The sequence below is a fragment of the Mytilus trossulus genome, chromosome 4 (genome assembly GCF_036588685.1).
Source record: "Mytilus trossulus isolate FHL-02 chromosome 4, PNRI_Mtr1.1.1.hap1, whole genome shotgun sequence".
Lineage (NCBI taxonomy): Eukaryota > Metazoa > Mollusca > Bivalvia > Mytilida > Mytilidae > Mytilus > Mytilus trossulus.
The window spans coordinates 4,935,257-4,957,109 of record NC_086376.1 but is presented as its reverse complement, the minus strand read 5'-3'; the positions used below and the strand labels follow the sequence as shown (position 1 = coordinate 4,957,109).

General features: G+C 29.4%; 1 protein-coding gene across 6 annotated transcripts in view; it reads left to right on the top strand.

Moving 5' to 3' along the window:
* Positions 1-21,853, top strand: part of LOC134714529 (protein dead ringer homolog) — a 40,643-nt gene that overhangs the window by 3,415 nt on the left and 15,375 nt on the right. For all 6 annotated transcript variants that reach the window (XM_063575839.1, XM_063575838.1, XM_063575840.1 and 3 more), the window contains exon 3: positions 398-470. In XM_063575839.1, the coding sequence (XP_063431909.1) occupies positions 398-470 (73 nt within the window). The remainder of the gene's footprint in view (positions 1-397; positions 471-21,853) is intronic.

Sequence of the window (21,853 nt, the reverse complement as noted above, 5' to 3'; positions counted from 1 at the left end):
TTCCTTAATCTATGAAGTTCCTTTTTACAATCTACAAAAACTACAAAAATCAAATATAGAATTTAATAGTCTACTGGCATCAATTCAATTGAAGTTACCATTTATTGTACATTTTTAATTTGAAATTGGGTGCATATATTTTTTACCAAGTTAAGGTTGTTTTCACTCATGACACAAAAAGTGCATATATATATCAAGTCATTATATTAAAAGGAACAAAAAAATGGCACATATGTTAAAAAAATCAGAAGTAAGCCCAATTATATTAACAAACTTGTTAAATAATTTCTTAATATTTATCATTTGATAGGAAACATATTTCTTGGGCTAACTTATTAGAACTTTTTGGAGCCATGACTGATGACATTATAATCAATGTCCTTTATTTTTTCTGTAGCTTTATGAACTGAGTGATGAACCTAAGAGACGAGAATTTCTAGATGATCTTTTCCAGTTTATGCAGAAAAGAGGTAAGTCTTGTTTTAAATTTTTAGTGTTTAAATAACATGCCTTTTAAATGGTAAGTATGGTGGTTTTTTTAGAAATGCTGTAAAAAAACTGTCCAAAATTATAAGTTTGATATTTCCTGTATTACTCCTGAAAGAATTATCACACAACCTGGTTTTTATATGAACAAGGATATAGTTGGTGGGAAACTTTAATCCAACCTTGTATATTACAAATTCATAATTATATGCTTCATTACTAAGTATTAAAGTGCCATGTAACTCATAATTAATCTGTGGTCATCTTTGTCTCAAGGGGTCAAGCCCTTAGAGACTAAGAAAAGATGAAAGATTTTGCATTAAACAAGCCAATCAAACTAAGAAAAAGAGTTGATATGATCCTAAAAGTACAATTAGCTATGCTTTTTCAAAACTTTGCTTCATAGTAAAATAAGTGTATGATTTTGATCCCCTGTGCTGGCCCTCATCTCCAAGTTATAATGACCACCCATCTTAATTTTTTCTGTCATTCTGTCAATAACATTAATCACCAACAGAGGTCTCACTGGGTGCAGACAAATCTTTCAAATCAAATTTGATATTATTTGGCAAAGAGGGTAACACTCACAAGAGATAGTGCAGGTGAAATCTACCGGAGACCCATTCATTTCTTACTAAAACTTATTCATCTAATGAAATTAAACCGTGTGACCTCACATTAATTTCAATATAAAAGTATAAAATTGATCATTTATAAAATTTCATCTTCTAAAAGATTATAATTAAGTTAAAGTTAAGTACTGGTTGTATAACTAAGAAAATGTTCCGGCCATAGATCAATCAAAAAGTCTGGTTTGGTGGGATAATCAGTTGAGTTCACAAATAATCCTATTTTTACCTTGTTTCAAATTTCAAAGTATGAAATTGTAGACTTTGTTATAGTTTGTCATACTGTCCTACAGTTCTATTTAAAATGAATGATATTTTAAATAGTTGCAGTTATTTCCCTTTTATAAAATCTCAATTTTTTATTAAACAAATTGTAAAATTTGATAAGCTTAATCAAGCATTATCTTCACTTTAAACAAGGAATTCATAATTGTTTTAGATTAAATAATTGACAAATTTAAATATTTATACAGACATTTTTTTATAATTCCCTTCTGCAATATTATCCAATATCAAGTAATTAGTATTAACATATTCAGATTCAAGATTTCCTGTTTAACAAGAAAGAAAGTGCATACATTTGCTTTGTTAAAGTATAGTGGCAGATCCAGAAATTTTCATAAGAGGGAGCCCATTGACTGCCTAAGAGGGGGCCACTCCATTCATGCTTTAGTGATTCCCTATATAAGCAAGCAAATTGTTTTCACAAAAGGTGGGTCCTAAGCCCCCTGAAAACCCCTCTAAATTTGCCTCTGATGTAAGTAAGCCCATTTGGAATGTAAAGCATCTCTTTGTTTTATCAAAAATATTGCATTAATATACCAGTATGATTTTCATTCCCTACAAATGATGAAATATATGTTATCTCAGTGTATTAAACAATAGTATCTTATTAGATAAATATATAATTTATCTGTTATATGATCAGTTTCAACAGCTGACTACCACAGTGTATATTTCAGCCAGGAATTCTACTAAAAACTTTTATATCTGACATATTTATATGATATAATCTTAGATCTAGTTATTATGATTGGGAGCTAACAGTTTAATAGAAAGGCTAGTTCTAAGGGGATGACATGGGAAGGGGGATTATTTCCAGGCTAGAAATGTTTCCACCTGTAAATATTTCTTATAATTAATCACATGTAAAGCAAAAAATGAGCTTAAAAAGAATTGAAAGTTTTGAAAATTGTCAATTAAATTTGGGGTAAAATTCACCTGTTAGATTGAGTCTCCATTTAAACATATTTTAAAATTGTGGTTATAAACAGTAGTTATTTCAAAAAATGTAAATTGTAAAACATATCTAGATACAATAACTTTATTGGTGATGAAAAGAAATGAATTGGAGATGAATATCATTACAAACTTCTGTGTAAATATAAAAATCTATATATTTAATTTAATGGTTGTTGCCTATCATATCTGTTTTTTGTTAAATGGTTCATCCAAAATCAGGTTTTCTCTTTTGACTTGTATTACATTTTGTCAAGGCCTTTTCTGTCTCACAATGAGGTATGGGTTTTGCTCATTTATTGCTGCTTTCTTCAACATTCTTTGATCTTTCATGGATAGTTGTCTCATTGATGATCATTAAATTTTCATATTGATAATGTGTTTCAGATATAAAAAAGCTAGAAAATATATGCAGGTTTTCATTTATTATTTATAAGTGAATATATACCTTACGCTGGCTGCACCTTCAGTGTAATATACTCAAAAGCACATCAACAGCACAAAAACTTCAATAGAAATATATATCCGAGTAGCACATAAATTGTGCACATCAATTGAAGTATAAAAATTCTTGCAACGAAAGTTAATCAAATTGCATGTGAATAGTATCTGATGCAAAAATATTGCGGATTCATTTTTTCGTTGAATACCAATTGAATTTTCGTGGATTTTTTCAGTATGAGTGAAGAACAAAATTATATGTTCAACAAATGACATGATTTTCTATAAGCTTGTATGCTGACTCCAGCAAAACCATCCACATTTATGTAAGCTTGCCTTCATCCACAAAAATTGGTTCCCATGAAAATAAATGAATCCACAGTACTAGATGCATACATGCAGAGGCTTATGCATTTGTTTTAGTATTTTATCAAATACTATAAAAGTTGTAACCTCGTAGACCCTCATTAATAGGGGACTTGTTTTAGGGTGGTAATCTATCTAATGGATTAATACCCTGGTTATCAGTTTATAAGTTTGATACCAAGTTACAATTAGATCTTATCATTAGATATTTCTCCTCTGAAACTGTAGCACATAGTTTTTCAACAAGATGATAAGATTTTAGTAGTGTTTATAAGACATTACAAACATATTATACCATAATCTTTGATCTGTTTATCAGCATAGAATGAATAAAGGTTATAACAATCTCAGCAGGGAGGGGTAAATAAAATCCTCCCTAAAGATTTTATCAAATGTATTGCCAGCAGTGGAAATCTGACAACATTCAATTAACTAAATTGAGCTCCTGGATAGAGTTGAAATTGCAAATAAAAAATGATTCTTAGGCAAAATTTTCACCTCTTCTTAAAGGTCACACCAATGACCTTGGTTGACATTTTTCTTGTGTAAAAGATTATTTTGATTGATTGGTTGTTGGTTATTAGATCCAGTATGATTATATCCTGACACGGGGCTCATGAGTCTTGGTAGTTCCCAATACTGAAATAAATTGAATACATATAAAAGTGCTTAGTTTGAAAACCAGTACAGAAAATCAGTACAACTAAACTCATCTAAGCTCACTCTTTTATCAAACATAATTGGTGCTTAGTGCACAATATAAGAACTGTTAATTTAAGATAATAAAACATTATAGTCTGCAAATATTGGATCATTTACGTGCTTAGATTTTTTAATAAATTGAATTTGATATAACACATCACTTAAATTAACACTTCTCTGTACTATTCAAATGCATCATATTGTTAACAGTCTCTGAGCCCACTCGACCAATTATTTATGTATAACCAACAAGATACTCTTTTATAACTATTTTGTTTTAACATATATTAGCTAAACCCCCCTATGATGAATAACTTTTATCTAGTATCAGCTTTGAATATTAACTGTAAACCTTTCTATATGGTTTATTTATTTATGAAAATTGAAGTTTGATATCTGTATAAAAATCTCAAAAATGGATATCCTTTATAATTAATGCTATGCAGGGAAATTTTATTTATCATTGTTTTGTATGAATTAGGTGAGCTGAAAATTATTTTTTAAAATTTATGTTTGCAGACAAATTATTGTGGTGCAGACAGTTTTATTATTCATTCCATTTGTAAACATGAATAGATATTTTTTTAAATAACAAAAGCATTATTAAAACTGTTGATACAGTAGAAGACAATGGATAAATATCCCTCAATGATAAAAATTATTTTGTAATTTTTTTATTATTTAATATTATATCTGACTCAACAAAATAATTACCTACACCAGGGACTTTCTATACTAGAAAGTCCCTGCCTACACAGTATTCTATAAACAACACTGTGGTTTTCAACAGAAATGAAAATTGAAGTCATTGTTTTTGTACAGGTACTTTAATAGTTAATTTGAAAGAGGTTTTTAGTAAATGTAGTATATTGTTGTACCAGTAAACTCTCTAGATGACCCTTCTTGATTCTGTTTGTGACAGACAGTATATTAAAGCAGACTCCATCAATGGGATCACATCCTTATTTTATTCACCATTTTCTTATAAAATCAACTTCAGAAAAATTCAGTATATTTAAAAAAAACTATAAGTGTAACTGAATCAAACACACCTAGGGTGTAATGTTTCTACGACCTCTATAACTGCTTCAAACACACCTAGGGTGTAATGTTTCTACGACCTCAATAACTGCTTCAAACACACCTAGGTTGAAACATTTTTTAGAAAAAAATCAGTATGAACAAAAAAATCTGACATTATAAAGTATTTGTAGTTTATTTGTCTGTTTGCCATCAGAAAATTTATTAATGTTGTAAATAATGGTTCGGTTGACAGTTTGTACTTGAAATTGGCAGGAGTTTAATGTTCCACAATTTTTTTACTTTCTGGTCTCCTGGACAGGGATACAGTCTGAACCATGGCGCTGGAATGAAATTCATGTCTGTTATAGAGTGATATCATGTGTATATTATTAAAGAGCCAGCAGCAACATACTAAAAAATATCACTACAAGATTTATAACATTTGATTCAAATTAAGTTTGCTTTTTGTGCTTTTGTTTAAGAGGATCATCAGATAACTAACACCATGATTAAAGGAATGTAAGTGTCCATTCATATACATTTACATAGTACTTGTGTTGCTTGTTAGATGGCAAATTTATTTTTACATGCTCTCCAGGCCTTTCACACACATGTTCAAGTGAATTTTTTTTTGTGTTTTTGGTACCTTGCAAGAATTGAGGTTTTATCAAGAAGAAAAAAATCTTGGATATCCTTTTTAATCCTATAAAGTAATTTATGAAAATTTCTGTATATAGCATATCAGGCTAGTGAATAATTTTGGAATATTTTTACAAAGTTTAAGCAGTATTCTTCCATTAGTGATATCTAAATCTGACAAAACCTTTAAACTTAATTCTGCATGGTTGTGGTTCTTGCTGTGATCTGAGCTGACCATTGGAAATCCCAAAGAAGAATCATATGTACATTTTTTGACATCCCTTTTAGGATTTGCTAATTTGTTTTTATGTCCCACAGCCCCTGCTTATTAGGGTCAGATATCAGATAAAAATTAAAACACTTTAATACATTTTGTTGACCATTAAAAAGTATGTGCCCTACAAATCTGTTATTGACAATGGTAGACAAAATTTAGAAATTGCTCATCTTCATATACTAGTACCGTAATGATAAGCAAGAATGGCAACTATTTGAAATTGACTCAGTAAAAGTAGAAAAGTTGGTCAATTCATCTAATTTGAAATATTCAAGTATGATTGAATTCATTTCTTGCAACTTATTGTTAAGCACTTGTAAAAAAAGGAGCAGTTGTCTAATTTAACGGAAGTATACATATGTTTCTGAAGGGATATAAAATATATAGTTAAACCCTAATTTACTGGGATGATTTTTTGTGGGTGATAAACTAGGGCCAATATTATGTCCTGACACTTAAGTTATTCCCTTTGTAATAACAAGAGCTTCTTGTTTTCCATATTAATTTTTCATTTGGTTGAAGTATCTACAGTTTCAATCCAGCTGTTATACTTCGTCATGTACTTAAAGCTTGGGAATGGACAAAGAGCACATCATAAATAAATGCTTAATGAAAGAAAGCAAAAATCAGAAAATATGGCTTTTTATTTCCTGTCTTAAAGACCTCAAGTATAATTGAATTAAACAGATAGATGGGTTTAGATGATGTTGAAATACCGCTCATCAAGAAAAAATTAAACTCAATAAGTGAAGAGAAAATTAAAGTAATTTAGGTAATTACTAACTTGTCTCTCAGAAATATCAGATTTTATTCTCATTTTTACATCATAATGCTAGTATCACTGCTAGGATGTAAAAATCTTAAAGAGCTTAATTTCATACTTGTAAGTCTTGAAGGGATTTTAATGGTATTACAAGTGGTCATAAAAATCAGCACCATTTAAAAAGCAAATTTTGTAAATTTCAGCTTCTTCAAACTTTCATTTTTAATTGCCCATTTATAACTGGGAAAATCATAATGATGTTAATACTTATATATTGTGTCATCTATAATGAAGACATATTAAAATGATTTAATTGTTAAAACTCATTTTAGAAATTGATGAACAATAAAATTGAGAATCTATTATAAACTGCTATAAACAACACTCCGTTCTTGAAAAAATGTTTCATTTATCTTGTTCACACTGAATAATCAATATGTAAGAAATATTTGACACTGGACATAAAGAAACCAATCTTCTATTTTGCCATTGTAATAGAATGTAAAATAGTTTCTGGCTTCTGTTGTCACTAAAATAAAACTCACAATTCCCCCCCTGATCACATGGAAAAGGACCTGTCCCAAGGGGGCTGGTCTCAAGACACAGACAGACTTGTCAAGTTTAAGTTTTAGTTTCAAACAAAAACTTATGGGTTTAACTGGTTTTAACTTTTTTTGTTGAAAATTCTGTTTGTGTTTATGAGTACAAATGTTCTTTGCTATGGTATTCAGCATGTATGCAGCTGTAGAGGTTAAAATTCTTATTTAACCGATATATTGAATTTGTAACATTATACCTGTATGCGCTGATTCGTAGACAAGTTTACATACAATTTTAATACTAAAATGTTGAATTTCAATAAAATAATTACATTTAGTATGAAAATCTGATTTGATAGCTATAAATTGTTTAAGAGGAATATTGATTTTTTTGTAAGATCAAATTTACGATTTTGAATTGAAACCATTGATCAAATGATGCATTCTTTTATAGGGATAATTTGTCTGTTTGATATCAATGTTATACATAGGATTGTTACAGTGAGGTCCTATTATGGTCGTACAAATTATCAATAAAAAGTCAATTTGAATGAATTAACTAGATTATTCAACAAACATTGGCAAGGAAATAACTCTAATTATATGATGCTTAAATAAGATTACAACAAATAAATATATATCCTTTTACCGATTATCTAAATCAGGTCTAATTTATAAATTGGCATAGATATAAGGGGCCAGAATTAACCCGTATTATTAACCAATGTAAATTACCACAAATCAATGCATACAAAATATAGTAACTATTGGACAATACTTTCCTGTATAGAATTTTAGTTTTTTATGAGATATATGATATATTATTCCAAATAAAGAAATGGATTTTTGGTTATTATATTTTGTTAAATGAAGTCATAAACTACGTGGTTTAGTTTGTCAGACTGACCTAGAATTAACCTCCATAACTTTCAAATATGATTACTTGTTCTACTTTTTCAGTAGCATCAATTATTTTTGGTTTAAAAAGTAAAACGTAAGGTTTGAACATTATATCCATTTACAAGTTTTACGTAAAGAGATATTCATTCCTCTAAAGAATGCATACATTTTGAAAGTATAGCCTTTGATAATCTTTTTGTTAGAGATTATTTGCCTCCTCCTCAAAAGAGTAATCTCCCCTTTTTGTCACAAAGTTCATAAAATTACTGACCTATTTCCCCCAAAACTCTTCCCAAAGAGTAAGTCAGAGTGAGCATTATAATGATACAAGATCTGGATTATTTTAAATTACAAATTATTGAGCATTTTCCATTTAATTCTTGATATATGTGCCAATTAAACAAGAATCTTTTCACGCTAGCTTACACGAATGTGTATAGTTTAATTTACATAATATTTATCAATTTTTCACTCCGTTTGATATTTATAAAACTATTTATGATATAAGACTATTAGTTAAAATCTTTCTTTCATGTTAAACACTACTAATTTAGATTCTTTAATTTGAAAGATTTCAAGTTTCATCAAATTCATAATCCGTTTTTATGAGACAAATGAACGGAAAAGGAATATGAAAATAAAAGACCTTAGGTTGATTTAAGTTGATGTGTATTAAATTTGATCATTTACTCGCAACTGATAACGGAATATTTTCATGACAAACTCTCATCAACCCCTCTACATCTAAATATAATTTAAAGATTATACAAATTAAAAGGCATTTACTCCAAGTAATTAATTGCCTCTATTACAATTTTGGCATTGAATTTCTGATTACAAATTTTATCCGATTATCAAGGATACAACCTTTTGAAATATTTCATTTTTAATTTGTTGATATCGACAAGGAAAAATTATCAAAGTCATTTGGCCTCTAATGCTAATTATTGGTCATAATTTCCCTATTCAGGGATAAACGAATTTATTTGAATGGTTGTTTGGATTATTAAGTGAAACATAATATAAAGTCTAATTCATCATAAACGATACTTGTTAAGCATTGCATATGGCTGTCACAGACAAGCAGCATAAAATCGGAGGTTTTGTTCTTTTGACTTTTTCTGATAGCATGTTCGATATTTCTGACAGGAATCAAAGAATTTATTAAGTCAGATATTTAAGCAGAAAGTTAAGATAATATAAATAATATAAATGTCATCTAATAAAAATTAAAAGCTTTGAATCGGCAAATGATTGAAGTTTTTTCAAACAATGTAGATTTTAGAATACTTGCTGTGATTTAGTTTCCATGCATTTGAATTGATCATAGGATTTATAACGTAATACCAAGATGATTCAAGATTTTTGAAAAAAAAGAGAAAATTATTTCTTGCATGACAAGGCCATAATTTAATATAAGAAGATGTTGGATGTCCGTTAACAATATAAAAGAAGTTACAAATTTGATATATAATTTATAAGTTTCATTACAGGATTATTTTTCAATTAAAGTTTATCTCTAGGATTTGTATATGCAAGAATAACTACTTGGCATGATCGGTTAATTCACCACTAAATTTTATAAATTATTAAGATGTTTATGATGATTTAATAACAAAAACCTTATAAAGATGGACTGCTGATAGCAAAAAAAACATGAATTTCCCCCACGAGAATTTCTTTTAAAATTGACAGATGCTAGATAGCTTTGTTTGCATTTTATTTTTAAAACAAGGCAAAATTAAACTATTTATCTATGAAAATGATACTTTTTTTCATTCCTTCCTTGTGATATGCAGATTTGTTTGTTTCAACTTCTTGGTAAGATCTAGGAAAGATAAATGTATTAGTCCCAGGTTTAAGATCTACTTTGCATAATTAAGTCGATATAAATACTAATTACAAATGTAATTAGTAGATTCACTGCTTAATGTAATTTTATAGTGTTATATCAAAACTTATATATACATGTATTCCGTAGGGGAATTGTGTGTAATATAACATACAGCTGTAGAAGAGATTATTTCTGATATACCATTATTTCCTCAGATATTAACAACTGTTCAATTAGTCATTGTTTTGCATCAGAACACATGTTTTTTATGGCAGATTTTAGAACAATTGTACTTCTTGATTTCTCAACATCATAATCATTTTTGTCATTGATGTAAGCTTCCAGCTGCTTTAAACTTTATGTTTTGCTATTACTTATTGTTTTAATCTTTTGTATCTTAAAACAATTCTATTCAGTTGACAACATCAGGAAAACTGAAAAAAATCACAGAATATTTTACATTATTATACTCAAATTACATGTGTTCACATATTTTTCTGTCCTTAATCTCTAACAAAACACACAGGCAAACAAACTATCTTATTTCAATTATGTGGAAACTTTTCTGGCAAGGATTTTTATATTTTTAGGAAATAAATAATGAAAAATTTGGGAATGGCAAAAAGTTGTTTTGAGTCTGTCTTGTATTCTTTACATAAGGGGAAGTAACTGCTGCTGTGGAAATAAAAAAAAATGATCTTGATTTTCATTCTGATTGTGGCTGAATATTAAATGCCATGAATTGACCTTGATAAAACATTTGATTAAGACCCAGTTCCCACTGGGGTAATACTGTGGTTGTTTTTGAAACTTTATAATACTCAGCATCCCACTAATTGCATTAATATCTGATAATATTTCTTGACCAGGAAACTTATGCTGTTTTGACCAAGCAGATGTCGATTAAATATTAATGCAATAAAATTAGTTCTGTCTAGCACGTTAGATAGCCTCTGATGTCTGATCGGTTAGAAAAAGGTGTTGAATAAAGGAATGAATAAGAATTATAGAAAATGTAGGGTTTATGTCAATGGACAGCAATAGAAAGATAAAAATAACTTAAAGACTTTGAAAAGGTCAACATACAGTCTTCAGGAATAGATCAGTGTAAGGCTGTTAATCGCAGCAAGTTTTTAAAAAAGTTTCTCAATAAATGAAATTGAGACCATTAAAGATCTGCCATCCAAAAAGAATGACCTTTTTGGTCTTGTGGTAATGTGTAGTTCACTCAAGTATTTGAGATTGTCACTAAGCCAAAGACTTGAAAACTTACTGCCCATTTAGCCCACTTTGAAAGGAGTGATAAAGTACTATATATGTAAGCATCAATATACCCAAATCAAAATGTATACTTATTACTTAGTAGCTTAAAAATGTACTTAACTTAATGTAGAAAAGTGTTGCTTTTTTATTATAAATTTTATTTGTTGTGATCAACTGTTCAATTAGTACTATTTATTCAAACACCCTCTGCATACTCTCTGATCAAAGTAAACAAATAACTTATAAATGTGCACATGTTATGCATTAAGATATGGTTAATGATATAGGGATATTTATTGTAATATATCAGTCAGACATTAAGAATTATATTGACTCTCAGTCATCTTCATAAATCTTTCTTATGTTAGAAAACAATACAAATTTCAGTAATAAAGGATTGCAATTCCAAATCTTCCTTTTACCAGATATCAAAAGTGTAATCTCCATAAAAGTCAGTGTAAATATTTTTTTAGTTACAAATTATTTTTATTTGAAATGCAAAATGACATTGAATGCTTCTTTGAAATTGCTTATCAAAAATCGTCTTGGTTTTTAACCAGGAACCATTTCCTTAAAAAAACAAGGAATCACTTCAGATGGTTTGCCATTTGTCAAAATAAAATGGCTACAACATGGTTTTTATTTCACAACCTGTAAGAAGCATCACTGTATCATCAATTATTGTTCAAAACTTAGAAGATGAAGAATGTAATGAAATTATAGCACCCTGCTTAAATTTTCAAATGTCTTCTGCTGTTTCATAACAAGTTGCATTTGTCAATATTTGCATTGCAGAACAAAGTTTACATAAAGTTCAACATATAATTTCGAAGAAACTACATTGTAATGAGAAAAACAGTTGTCTGGTCTGTTATATGTCTATTTGGAAAGCTTGACCAATGGTCACTTTATCATAATTTGATTTGATTGACCACACATCATTACCATTTCAGATAGACAATTTTTATGGCATTCTTTAATCTAAGCAATTATCCTAAGAAATAACTAAGCATATAAACTAATAGGACAAACAATATTATGAAAATGGTCAGTATTGTAAGGTTTTCACTGTTGAATATTTGGAGGAACATTAATTACCAATGGTCTATACATTATAACCACATCCACCAATGGTGTGACATTTAATTTCAGATTCAGTGGTCAGTATTATATCCATCATTAACTTGTCAATAAAATATTTTTGTGGTTAACTGTAGTATTAATGTCAACAGTGTCAAAAGACTGACACACTCCAACAAACATTAAATATTCTGCAAATAAATGAAGCAGAAAATTAATACTGCTTTCTGTTAGACAGGGCAAGGATTTGTATAGTTAGACAACTATACAAATCCTTGGACAGGGAGAGTAATTTGTCTGTGTACAAAAATGTCAAAGGGAGATAATTCATCTGGAAAAAAATGTTTTCAATTTATAAATAATTTACATTTGAAACTATTCATTGCATGAAACCAACTTTTGTCACTGAATTTTATAGACAAATCCCAAAAGTGATTTGTCGGGTTACAGAAATGCCAAATAAAGGGAGATAATTCATCTGGGAAAACAAATTGTTTCAATAAATAAAATATTTATATTCAAAACTTTTTCGTTCCATAAAACCATCTTTTGTCACAGAAGTTTATAGATAAACCCATCTTCAAAATTAGACATCCATCTTGTTTACAAAGTAAAGGAAGCTACAGAATTAGACATTTCTCTTGTTTTCAAAGAAAATAGAAAGCGCTGGTTATTGATCACTTCTAAATGTTTTCACTTGTTTTTTCTAGTAGAAGTATCATTGGGATACCTCAAACTCTAATCATTGACATACTGTCAGAAGAATTGTTGAATAGACTATTTTTTACGATCGGCTGCGAAAATAATTAAAATTAGAAAAATGATAATTAAATGAAAGGTTAATTGAAGACTTGATATGTTCGTCATTGAAATTGCTTTTTGTAAAGGTGTCAAGTGATTTGGTGTAAGTTGATAGGAAGAGACAATTTAATATCTGCCCCTGTCATGCTACTGGTTTCCCTGGAGAACCTCCATGACTGGAGAGTTCCACTAATAAGCCATTTTGTAATTGTGTTTTATTGGATGATTAGGACTGTTTGAAAGTCCTATGTCATGTTGAAGACAGTTGGATGGAAACAAAATGTCCCATGTTGGTATTTCTTTGTTGGAAAGATCTAAGCTTCCTTGTATCATATCTAATAGAAGTGTGAGAATTCTTGACATTCTGATCTATAGTATTTTAATTGATTATATTATTTGGCCAATAATTTCCTTTTTTGTTGACAGCCAAATTGTATAATATCTCATGTGTATTTCTTCATTCAAAATAGATTTTCACACATTTTCACAATTTTGGGTAAATTCTCTAGACTTTGAAATATTCGATGGTTTAATCAATTTATTTTGTATTGTAAGTGCAAAGAATTAAAAAGCTAAATATAATCTTATAAGCGACTTAATTCACAAGCTTGAATGGATGCTAAGCTTAAAATTCCGTCATTTTGGTTTAACTAGAACTTTGCATGAATGTATTCAGCATTTTCAAAACATCTTGCAAACTCAAATATAAAAGTTGCAGCATTCTTCAAGAGTATATGCAATTAGTTAACCAATGGTCTGTCAATAGTTTTTTTAAGGAAACATGTTTAAGAACCCCTTCGGCTATAAATTGTTGACATCGTAAATTCTATTTCAGTTATATTCTTTTTGTTTAATTTCTCATCTAATTTCTGTAGGTGACAACAATCTTCCACATGGTACTGAATAATACATTTTATTTTGTTAAGTTCAAGATCATTTAGCTACAAAGTAACTTTTTTTTGTAATTAATTCTTTTTTTGAGATGAATTGATGATCATATAATCTGTCTTTATTACATGGAAGAAAAAATATCTCTCATTAAATGAGCAACTTTTTCGTAATTATCTGGATGGTCTCTCCCCAATTCAGCCACAAATTAGATTTCTATTCACGTTAATATACCTTCGATATGACGCTAAGACGATTATTGATCATGGAATATTAGTTTGATTTGATTAACAAATCATTTGATCATTGGCTAATTCAATTGAATTGTGTCGGACTTAACAGGTCGTCCAATAAGTCGAAAATTTTTGGCGTAATAGAGGGATAAGGTGTTTGATGTCCGATCAGGAAATGAATGATAACACCTTTGACTTAGTTTAGTCCCGCCATAAATATCCATTTGGACTGACGGTTTTGTCTTTATGTCAGATCAATGTGAATTTTTTCTTATTTAACATGAAAGGTGAATCAGTCGTCACTAAGATCGCAACCTCTCTTTCATATTGCCTTTCGCCATAATTGTCATTATGGTAAATTGAATAACATAATTTTAACAAGACCAATAAAATTGTCTGTAAAAGGACTAACTCTTAATTATTGAAGGTTATTTTTTTCCGCAGACAATGTTAACAAACAATAAGTATAGTTGAAAAAATAGAAGGTCAATGATGTTAAGGGGAGAGATGTAGACGGTTTAAGAAATGTTAATGACAAGTAACTCAGCCAAATGACAGTTATGTACAACTAGTTTGCTGAAAGTTTGGGTCTTATTTTTCTTTTCCTAGAACATTTAATTCATTCAAAACCATTTAGTTTTACAGGATATATAGTCACATATATACTGGAGATTTCTGTCAAGGTAGTTATGTGAGATTTAAAGTCTAAGACAATAAAACAGTGTATGTAAAGTGCGGATCCTAAAATATCATTTTTACTGTATATGCCATAAATGTCTAATGTAGAATGATAAATAAACAGACGAACTTTTTTTAATTTTTGAAGAAAATGAAGAAAATGAGTTAAAATGTCTATGTTCAGAAATACATAATACTAATAAAACAAAGTTAGAGATGCGAGCGGGGTTTTATCGCGCCTAAAGCCATCCAGCTGTGAAATATATACCAAAATAGGTGAATATTTAGGACATTTCACGAACAGATCGTGCAGGTGCTTTATAACTAACAGGTGAGATGTTGTTGCAGTAAAAAATATTCATTTTAATACAATTATTAAAGTTGTATAACGTAGAATATGGGTTGTCATTCAGTTTCTTCATATTTAACTAAATTCCACTATGATGATTTCGTAATGCTAGTCATGTTTACTGTCGAATAATGATACTATTCTTTCATTTTCACTGTGGAGCGAATCATTATTATTGTATATGCGGTGCATTTTCACTGTATAATTTTTTTTTTTTATCTATTACAGCTCATTTCTTTAAGCATGTAGAGCAAGTCTTTAGTTGATTTGCTTGCTTTTTTTTTTATTGGATAATCATTATGATAACACCCAATTGAATTCAAATATTAAAATACAGGTTAAACTATGCCTATTCATATTGTTTAAAAATGTCAATCTTATTTACAAAGTTTGTATAAACAATTATACATACAAAGCAAGCAAGCCAACCAAAGTTTTGCTTTACATGCATTATGAAATTAGCTGTAAAGCCTTAATTTAGCCGACGTGCTCAAACAATAGATAAAGTAAGAGAAAGGTTTGATAAAATTTAACTTACGGAGGAAAGTTTGGTTTTAAAACACTCTAATAAATTCAATAGAAATAACATTTATTTCAAATGTATTCCATTTAGTTTCTTATAAGAATAGGGATCTTTATCCTTATTTTTTTTTATCCATTTCCATGACACTTCACCACTAATTACGTACATCTTGATATAGATTGCACCTTTGTTTTTCCGTTTAAAAGGTTTTACACTGGAGCCCTTTATAACTTGTTGTTCGGTGTGAGCCAAGACTCCATGTTGAAGACCGTAGTTTGACGTATAATGGTCTACTTTTATAAATTGTGACTCGGATGGAGAGTTGTCTCATTGTCACATACGATATCTATAGATGGCTCAAAAACAAAACGAGACGGGATAAAAAGGGATAAAAAAAATCTACGCTACTTTTTTAATATATTTATAATTGGCTTAATATAAGTCAAAATAGAGTAAAATAGTGAATCGCATTTGGGTATAGGCGTCACGCCGGAGTGCCGATTTTTTGCAAGCGTGACAGGTAAAAGTCAAATGATTGTGTAGTGAAAAACGGGAAATGAAGTCTAGCGGGACACGGATAATTACAAAAAAATAGAACTGCATAGTATAAGCGGGATACGGGAATCTGACAAAACAATAAGCGGAATACGGGAATCTGCCAAAACAGTAAGCGGGATCCAGGATCAGAACCCCCCCAATGAGACCCAAGAATAAGATATTTTTGTATATTCATCCTATTGTTACAGTCATGCCTTCAATAACAAATGTACCCGATTCATGCATTTTTTTATATTTTTGGTCCCTTTTTCAATTTTGTGGGGTCCAAATTTATAGACAAAAGTCCTTTAATATAGATATTTGGAATTCGTTGACATGGTGAATCTAACCGTGTATCTAGTTCGGGGATTTTTTGCCTAGTTGCTGAAATAGCCCACATAGAGTTCCAAAGGGTCTAAAATCAACAAAAAAGAATTGTAGCATGCATTTCGTGTACAATAACCCAAATGTGCATGGTTTTACCTCTGCGGTAGTATCCATTCGCAGATCTAGATTATTTCAAAAGTAGAGCATTTTTTTTTTTTTTTTTACAGTTTAAACATATTTCATTTGCAAAAGTAGCAAAAGGGATTGGACACAAGTTATAACAACATTAGAGAAGTCCTCTCCCAATATAAATATAAACACAAAGTACATTAGATAATGGCGAAAATGAAAAAAATACAACATAGTAGTAATGCATGTAATACATACTTCAAAAAAAAATTAGAAAGAAAAAGAAAAACAAAAAAAAACCAACAATATAATAAGAAATAATAATGAAACAACTAGACTGGAGTGAAAGGTTGTAAAGTAGAAATTTAGAATGTTAATTGATTGTTTTAAATCTTTGTGTTATTCTGATATAAGATTGTACTGACTCAAAAATGTCTTTGTTTTGCTGAAAAGAAAGGTCACCGTCACCAGCTAATAGAAGCTCAATGGATATAGCATAACTTTCTAATTTTGAAAATAGTATTTCTCTTGCTTCGTTGTGAAGAGCGCACTCTAAAAAATAGTGTATACTATCCTCAACAGGGTGACCACAGCTGCATGCGGGACTTGGTTTAGTATTAACACGATGTAAATCTGAATTTAAAGAACTGCACATATGTCTCAAACGTGTATGAATGATATTAAGTTTTCTATCCCCACAACTAAAATAGGAAGGTGGCTGTATCAATTTGGACTTCATCTTTCGTTTAAAAATATTTATGTTTTTGGACGTACGTATGTCGGGGGAAAGGCTATTCCATTCAATAGTAGTGGATGGAAAAAAGGATTTTCTAGTTATGTCTAGTCTATAACCGGGTACTAAATAATTCATAATTATTACTGTTTCGCAAATCGTAGTTTGATACTTGACCAACAAGCGGGGGCATTAAATCACAGAGATAATCAGGGGCAGTCCCATTATGTAAAGAATAGAACATATTGAGCTTTCTGGATTTTCTTCTGTCCACAAGCAATTGCCAGCCAGTTTCAAAATATATAGCTTCCCGACTAGCAAACACGGGCAACCCAGTTACTAACCGCCCTGCTTCTAACTGAACATGTTATAAATTTTCGGCTTCTTGTTGAGTACAACCATCCCATAACTCACATGCATATTCCATAACGGGTCTTATAAAAGTTAAATATATACGAGCAAGATAATTTCTATTCAATACATATTTCAATTTTTTAAGAACATTTAATCTAGTGCTTGCACACTTTAAAATATTTTCTATATGTGTATGGAATTTACCATTGGAATCAAAAGTAATTCCTAAGTGTTTATGACAGGAGACAAATTCTACTAATTGGTTTTGAAATTCTATTTCAATATCATCTGGGGAAGTATGGCAGGAGAATATCATAGCCTTTGTCTTATTAGGGTTAAAGTTAATAAGCCAATCTTTAGACCATACTGAAATTTGTTCTAAATCGCTGTTTAAGACATCCTCTATAGTGTAAGGGTTATTGCTGGAATAGGAAAGAGATGTATCATCAGCAAACAATCGAGTTAGACTTGTCAAATTATCAGCTATGTCATTTACATAGATAAGAAATAGTAGGGGACCTAATACAGAGCCTTGCGGAACTCCTGCATTAGTATTATCAAAAGGCGAATAGGCATTTGAAACAAAAACGCTTTGTTTTCTATTTGAAATATAACTTTCAAACCATTTATAAAGATTTCCATCAATACCATACGCTTTTAGTTTTATTAAGAGGCCACTGTGCCATAATAGGGCCCACTGACTGTTTAAGAGGGCCCGCTGCTGTCACGCTCCAGTGATTCCCTATATAAGTTAAAATCAAGGAGAAACGTAATCTGAAGAATACAATATGACATTTTGAGAATCGCTTTTGTTACAAGTTTGAAAAGCTATATATTTGATGAGGAATGAATAAGGAGTTTGTATTTCAATTTGAAAAGACATGTATCATAAATCCTAAAGTCATCAACTAAGTATTTTTCATTTGTTGCAAGTGCATTTATCACATAATTCTACAATAAAAATTCCTCGCATCTTTGAAAATTCTACATTAATAATGACTGCACTAACAGTGATAATTCATCGCATCTATAGTTAAAATGGATCGCTTTCAATAATCGATATGCTATATTATGATGCTTTTATAACACTTATTTGAACTTTAATGCTATGATTGTATATTATAAAGACATATCACAATGGAAATTTGTTAAAACTTAACTTAAAATCCTTTAACTTGATATTTTCAAAACGTAAACAAATACAGTTTTCCCATGATCCTTTATTCTACAATAGACATACCCGCATATAACAGTAAAAATGAACTAGCTGGATTCGCACTTTATATACACTGATAAAATAATACACATAAAACTATGTATCACATGAGAATTTTCCTAATTAATTTACATATACTTACAATAAATGATGTATTTGTTTGATATATATCAAAAAAATTTATAAAGGAAGTTGCTTTTTAAGGTATTTAAGATTGACTTCAACCACAATAGAATAGGGAAAAGAATAACTTTTAAGATAAATTTTAAAAAGTTTGTGAATGTTAAAGATGGAAATTAATGAGACAGTAACTCTTCAGTACAGTTAATCAAAGTAAAAAGTTATGTAAAAATCTTTTACTTGAAAATCTAATCACATTCTAAAGAACTGCATGAAAAAACATTTTAAAACCAGTCAATATTTTATTGCATGTTAGAAGGGAGTTATAGTTTCAGCATGACATTAGGATTTATTTACAATAATTGCCTAAGTTTTTGTATGAAATTATGACCAGATGGATGAAGTCATTGACCAAATTAAAGATTCAATACGGCACAAGGACAAGACAGTTAATGGCATTTAATCATAACATCTTATATCTGGTCACTATATTGATACAATTACCGAAGATTAATTCAACTATCATCCCACCGTAACAGGGCATCAATTATGAAACTCTCAAAGGATATCATCTTCTGAAATATTTCTTCCATAAGGAACAGCTTTCTCACCTCAACGAAATATTCTCCGATAGAATGACGAACATTGAATGATATCAGAAACAATGGGCAGGATATAAAGTGTGAGATCAGTCGTAACATCAGATGATATCTAATTTAATGGGATAAATGAAATGGCGTGCAATATTGGTCTTAACACTTTCTAAAGTTTTATCATTTGAGACAGATAAATTTCTTTATTGAAAAGGGTTCAATAAGAGTTGATTAATTTTAGACTATGGAAAAAGAGTTATATTATTGATTCAGTATTCTGGATTTGCTATTATTGTCTTTAAAATGAATGTCTACAGAAAACTGATGAATGTTTCAGAATTATTCCCCCCTGATATAATAAATTTTGTTTTTATCCACCAAAGTTTTAAGGAAATACATCTTTAATATAAGTTCAAAATATTCCAAAATATCTTTTATCAGTTCCTATGTTTTGTTATCGGTTAGTTATTATTGTAGTTATAAGAAATTTCTTCATAAAACTGATGAAACTTAGAGTTACTCCCCCCTGATATAATGCATTTTTTCCCCTTACTCTTAGTCTACCAAAGTTTTAAAGAATTTCATCTGCGATATAAGTTCAAAGTATGCCATGATCCATGAACTTTCTAGCAGAATGTATGTTGATAAAAGAAATACCATTGTTTATGAATACATGTTGATAATAAGAAATAGAAAGCTCATCTTTAAATAAATGTTTATTTAATTTGATATTATGGTTTCAACTGACATTAAGAGTTTATTTTTACAATTTTATGTAAATTGGAATCCAATTTCCATTAATACTTCGTATCTATATGTGAAATCAGTAAAGATTATTAAGAAGTGTGGCTAGAATTAAGTTTATCTTATCTAAATACCGTTAAATGTTTCCTCTAGAAGTCAGCACCGGTATTGTATTTCTATAGATACCATCAAGTCATGTCATTGCTGTAAGCGTATTATTGCTACTGCAATATCTTTATAGTTCTATAAATGTTTTATATATACAATAAATTTCATTCTGATATGAGGCTCATATGTTCTTTTTATTGCAATGTTGAAATTTTTGTTTCATCTTGATTTTATGTGAATTTTTGGTTTTTATACACATCAGTTTGAATGAAACATAAAAACAGAAATTAGGATCCAGATTCTTATGTATAAAAAAAAGTTTAAAAAAAATGTTCAATTAAGTTTTCAGAATTTAAATGCCAACTTATAAAACAAACATGATGGTTAAGAAAAAAAATAGCAACAATCTTAAAAAAAGAACGAGTGATTGATATATAACAAAATTTCATTTACTTTATCTGAAAAATCTTAAATCTATTCCATAATTACCAAAAAAATTAAACTATAAGGTCAAACGTGTTGACACCAAATTTAGAAACTTGATGGGGAGCTAATGGTCTTATTGTTTGTATGTGGTTTAACCAGAGCTTTCACCAGATTGCCTGCGATAAGATTGACACTTTCTAGATATTAACTTGTGATAACGGCCAAACTTTCAATAACAGGAGATATTAAGTACTGATATCACGGAATATTTAGTTATTTCAGTTTATAGAAACATGAATGAAATGTGCCACCATCTGACAGAGACATATGTAAAATATAAATTTGAAATTGTTTATTTATATTTATGAGTTCAGTAAACTTAACAATTATAAAAAAAATGGGACTGGCTGAAAATTTAAATGAAATTGAAGATATAAGGGTAATAATATTAGTTGAAATGTGAATATTTTTCAAACAAAGAATTGAAAATGGAAAGTTTCAAGCATGATTAAAATAACTCTTGGTAAATCATTTTCATCCAGCATCGATATTTATGAATAAATATTTTCAACTAAATATGTACGGGTATTAATTTAGTTATAATGTAAAAAAAAATTAAAATGTTGAACAAAGAATTTGAATCAAACATGATAAAATTACTTGACTAATCATTTCAATTTTGCAGCAGTTATTTACCTAAAACAATTATCAACAGAAGCCAAACGAATCTTTGCAGGCTAAGGGAAGGAACTACAAAATCATCAAACATTTGGTGAAAACAAGTGATAGTGTTTATGCTATAGAAATGACAGATGATGAGAAAGTCCGTTGATAATTTGTATAAATTACATGTTGATATTATGTTCAGTTTGATGTCCGTGATCAGCCATAAGATGGTGTTAACGGTGTCCAT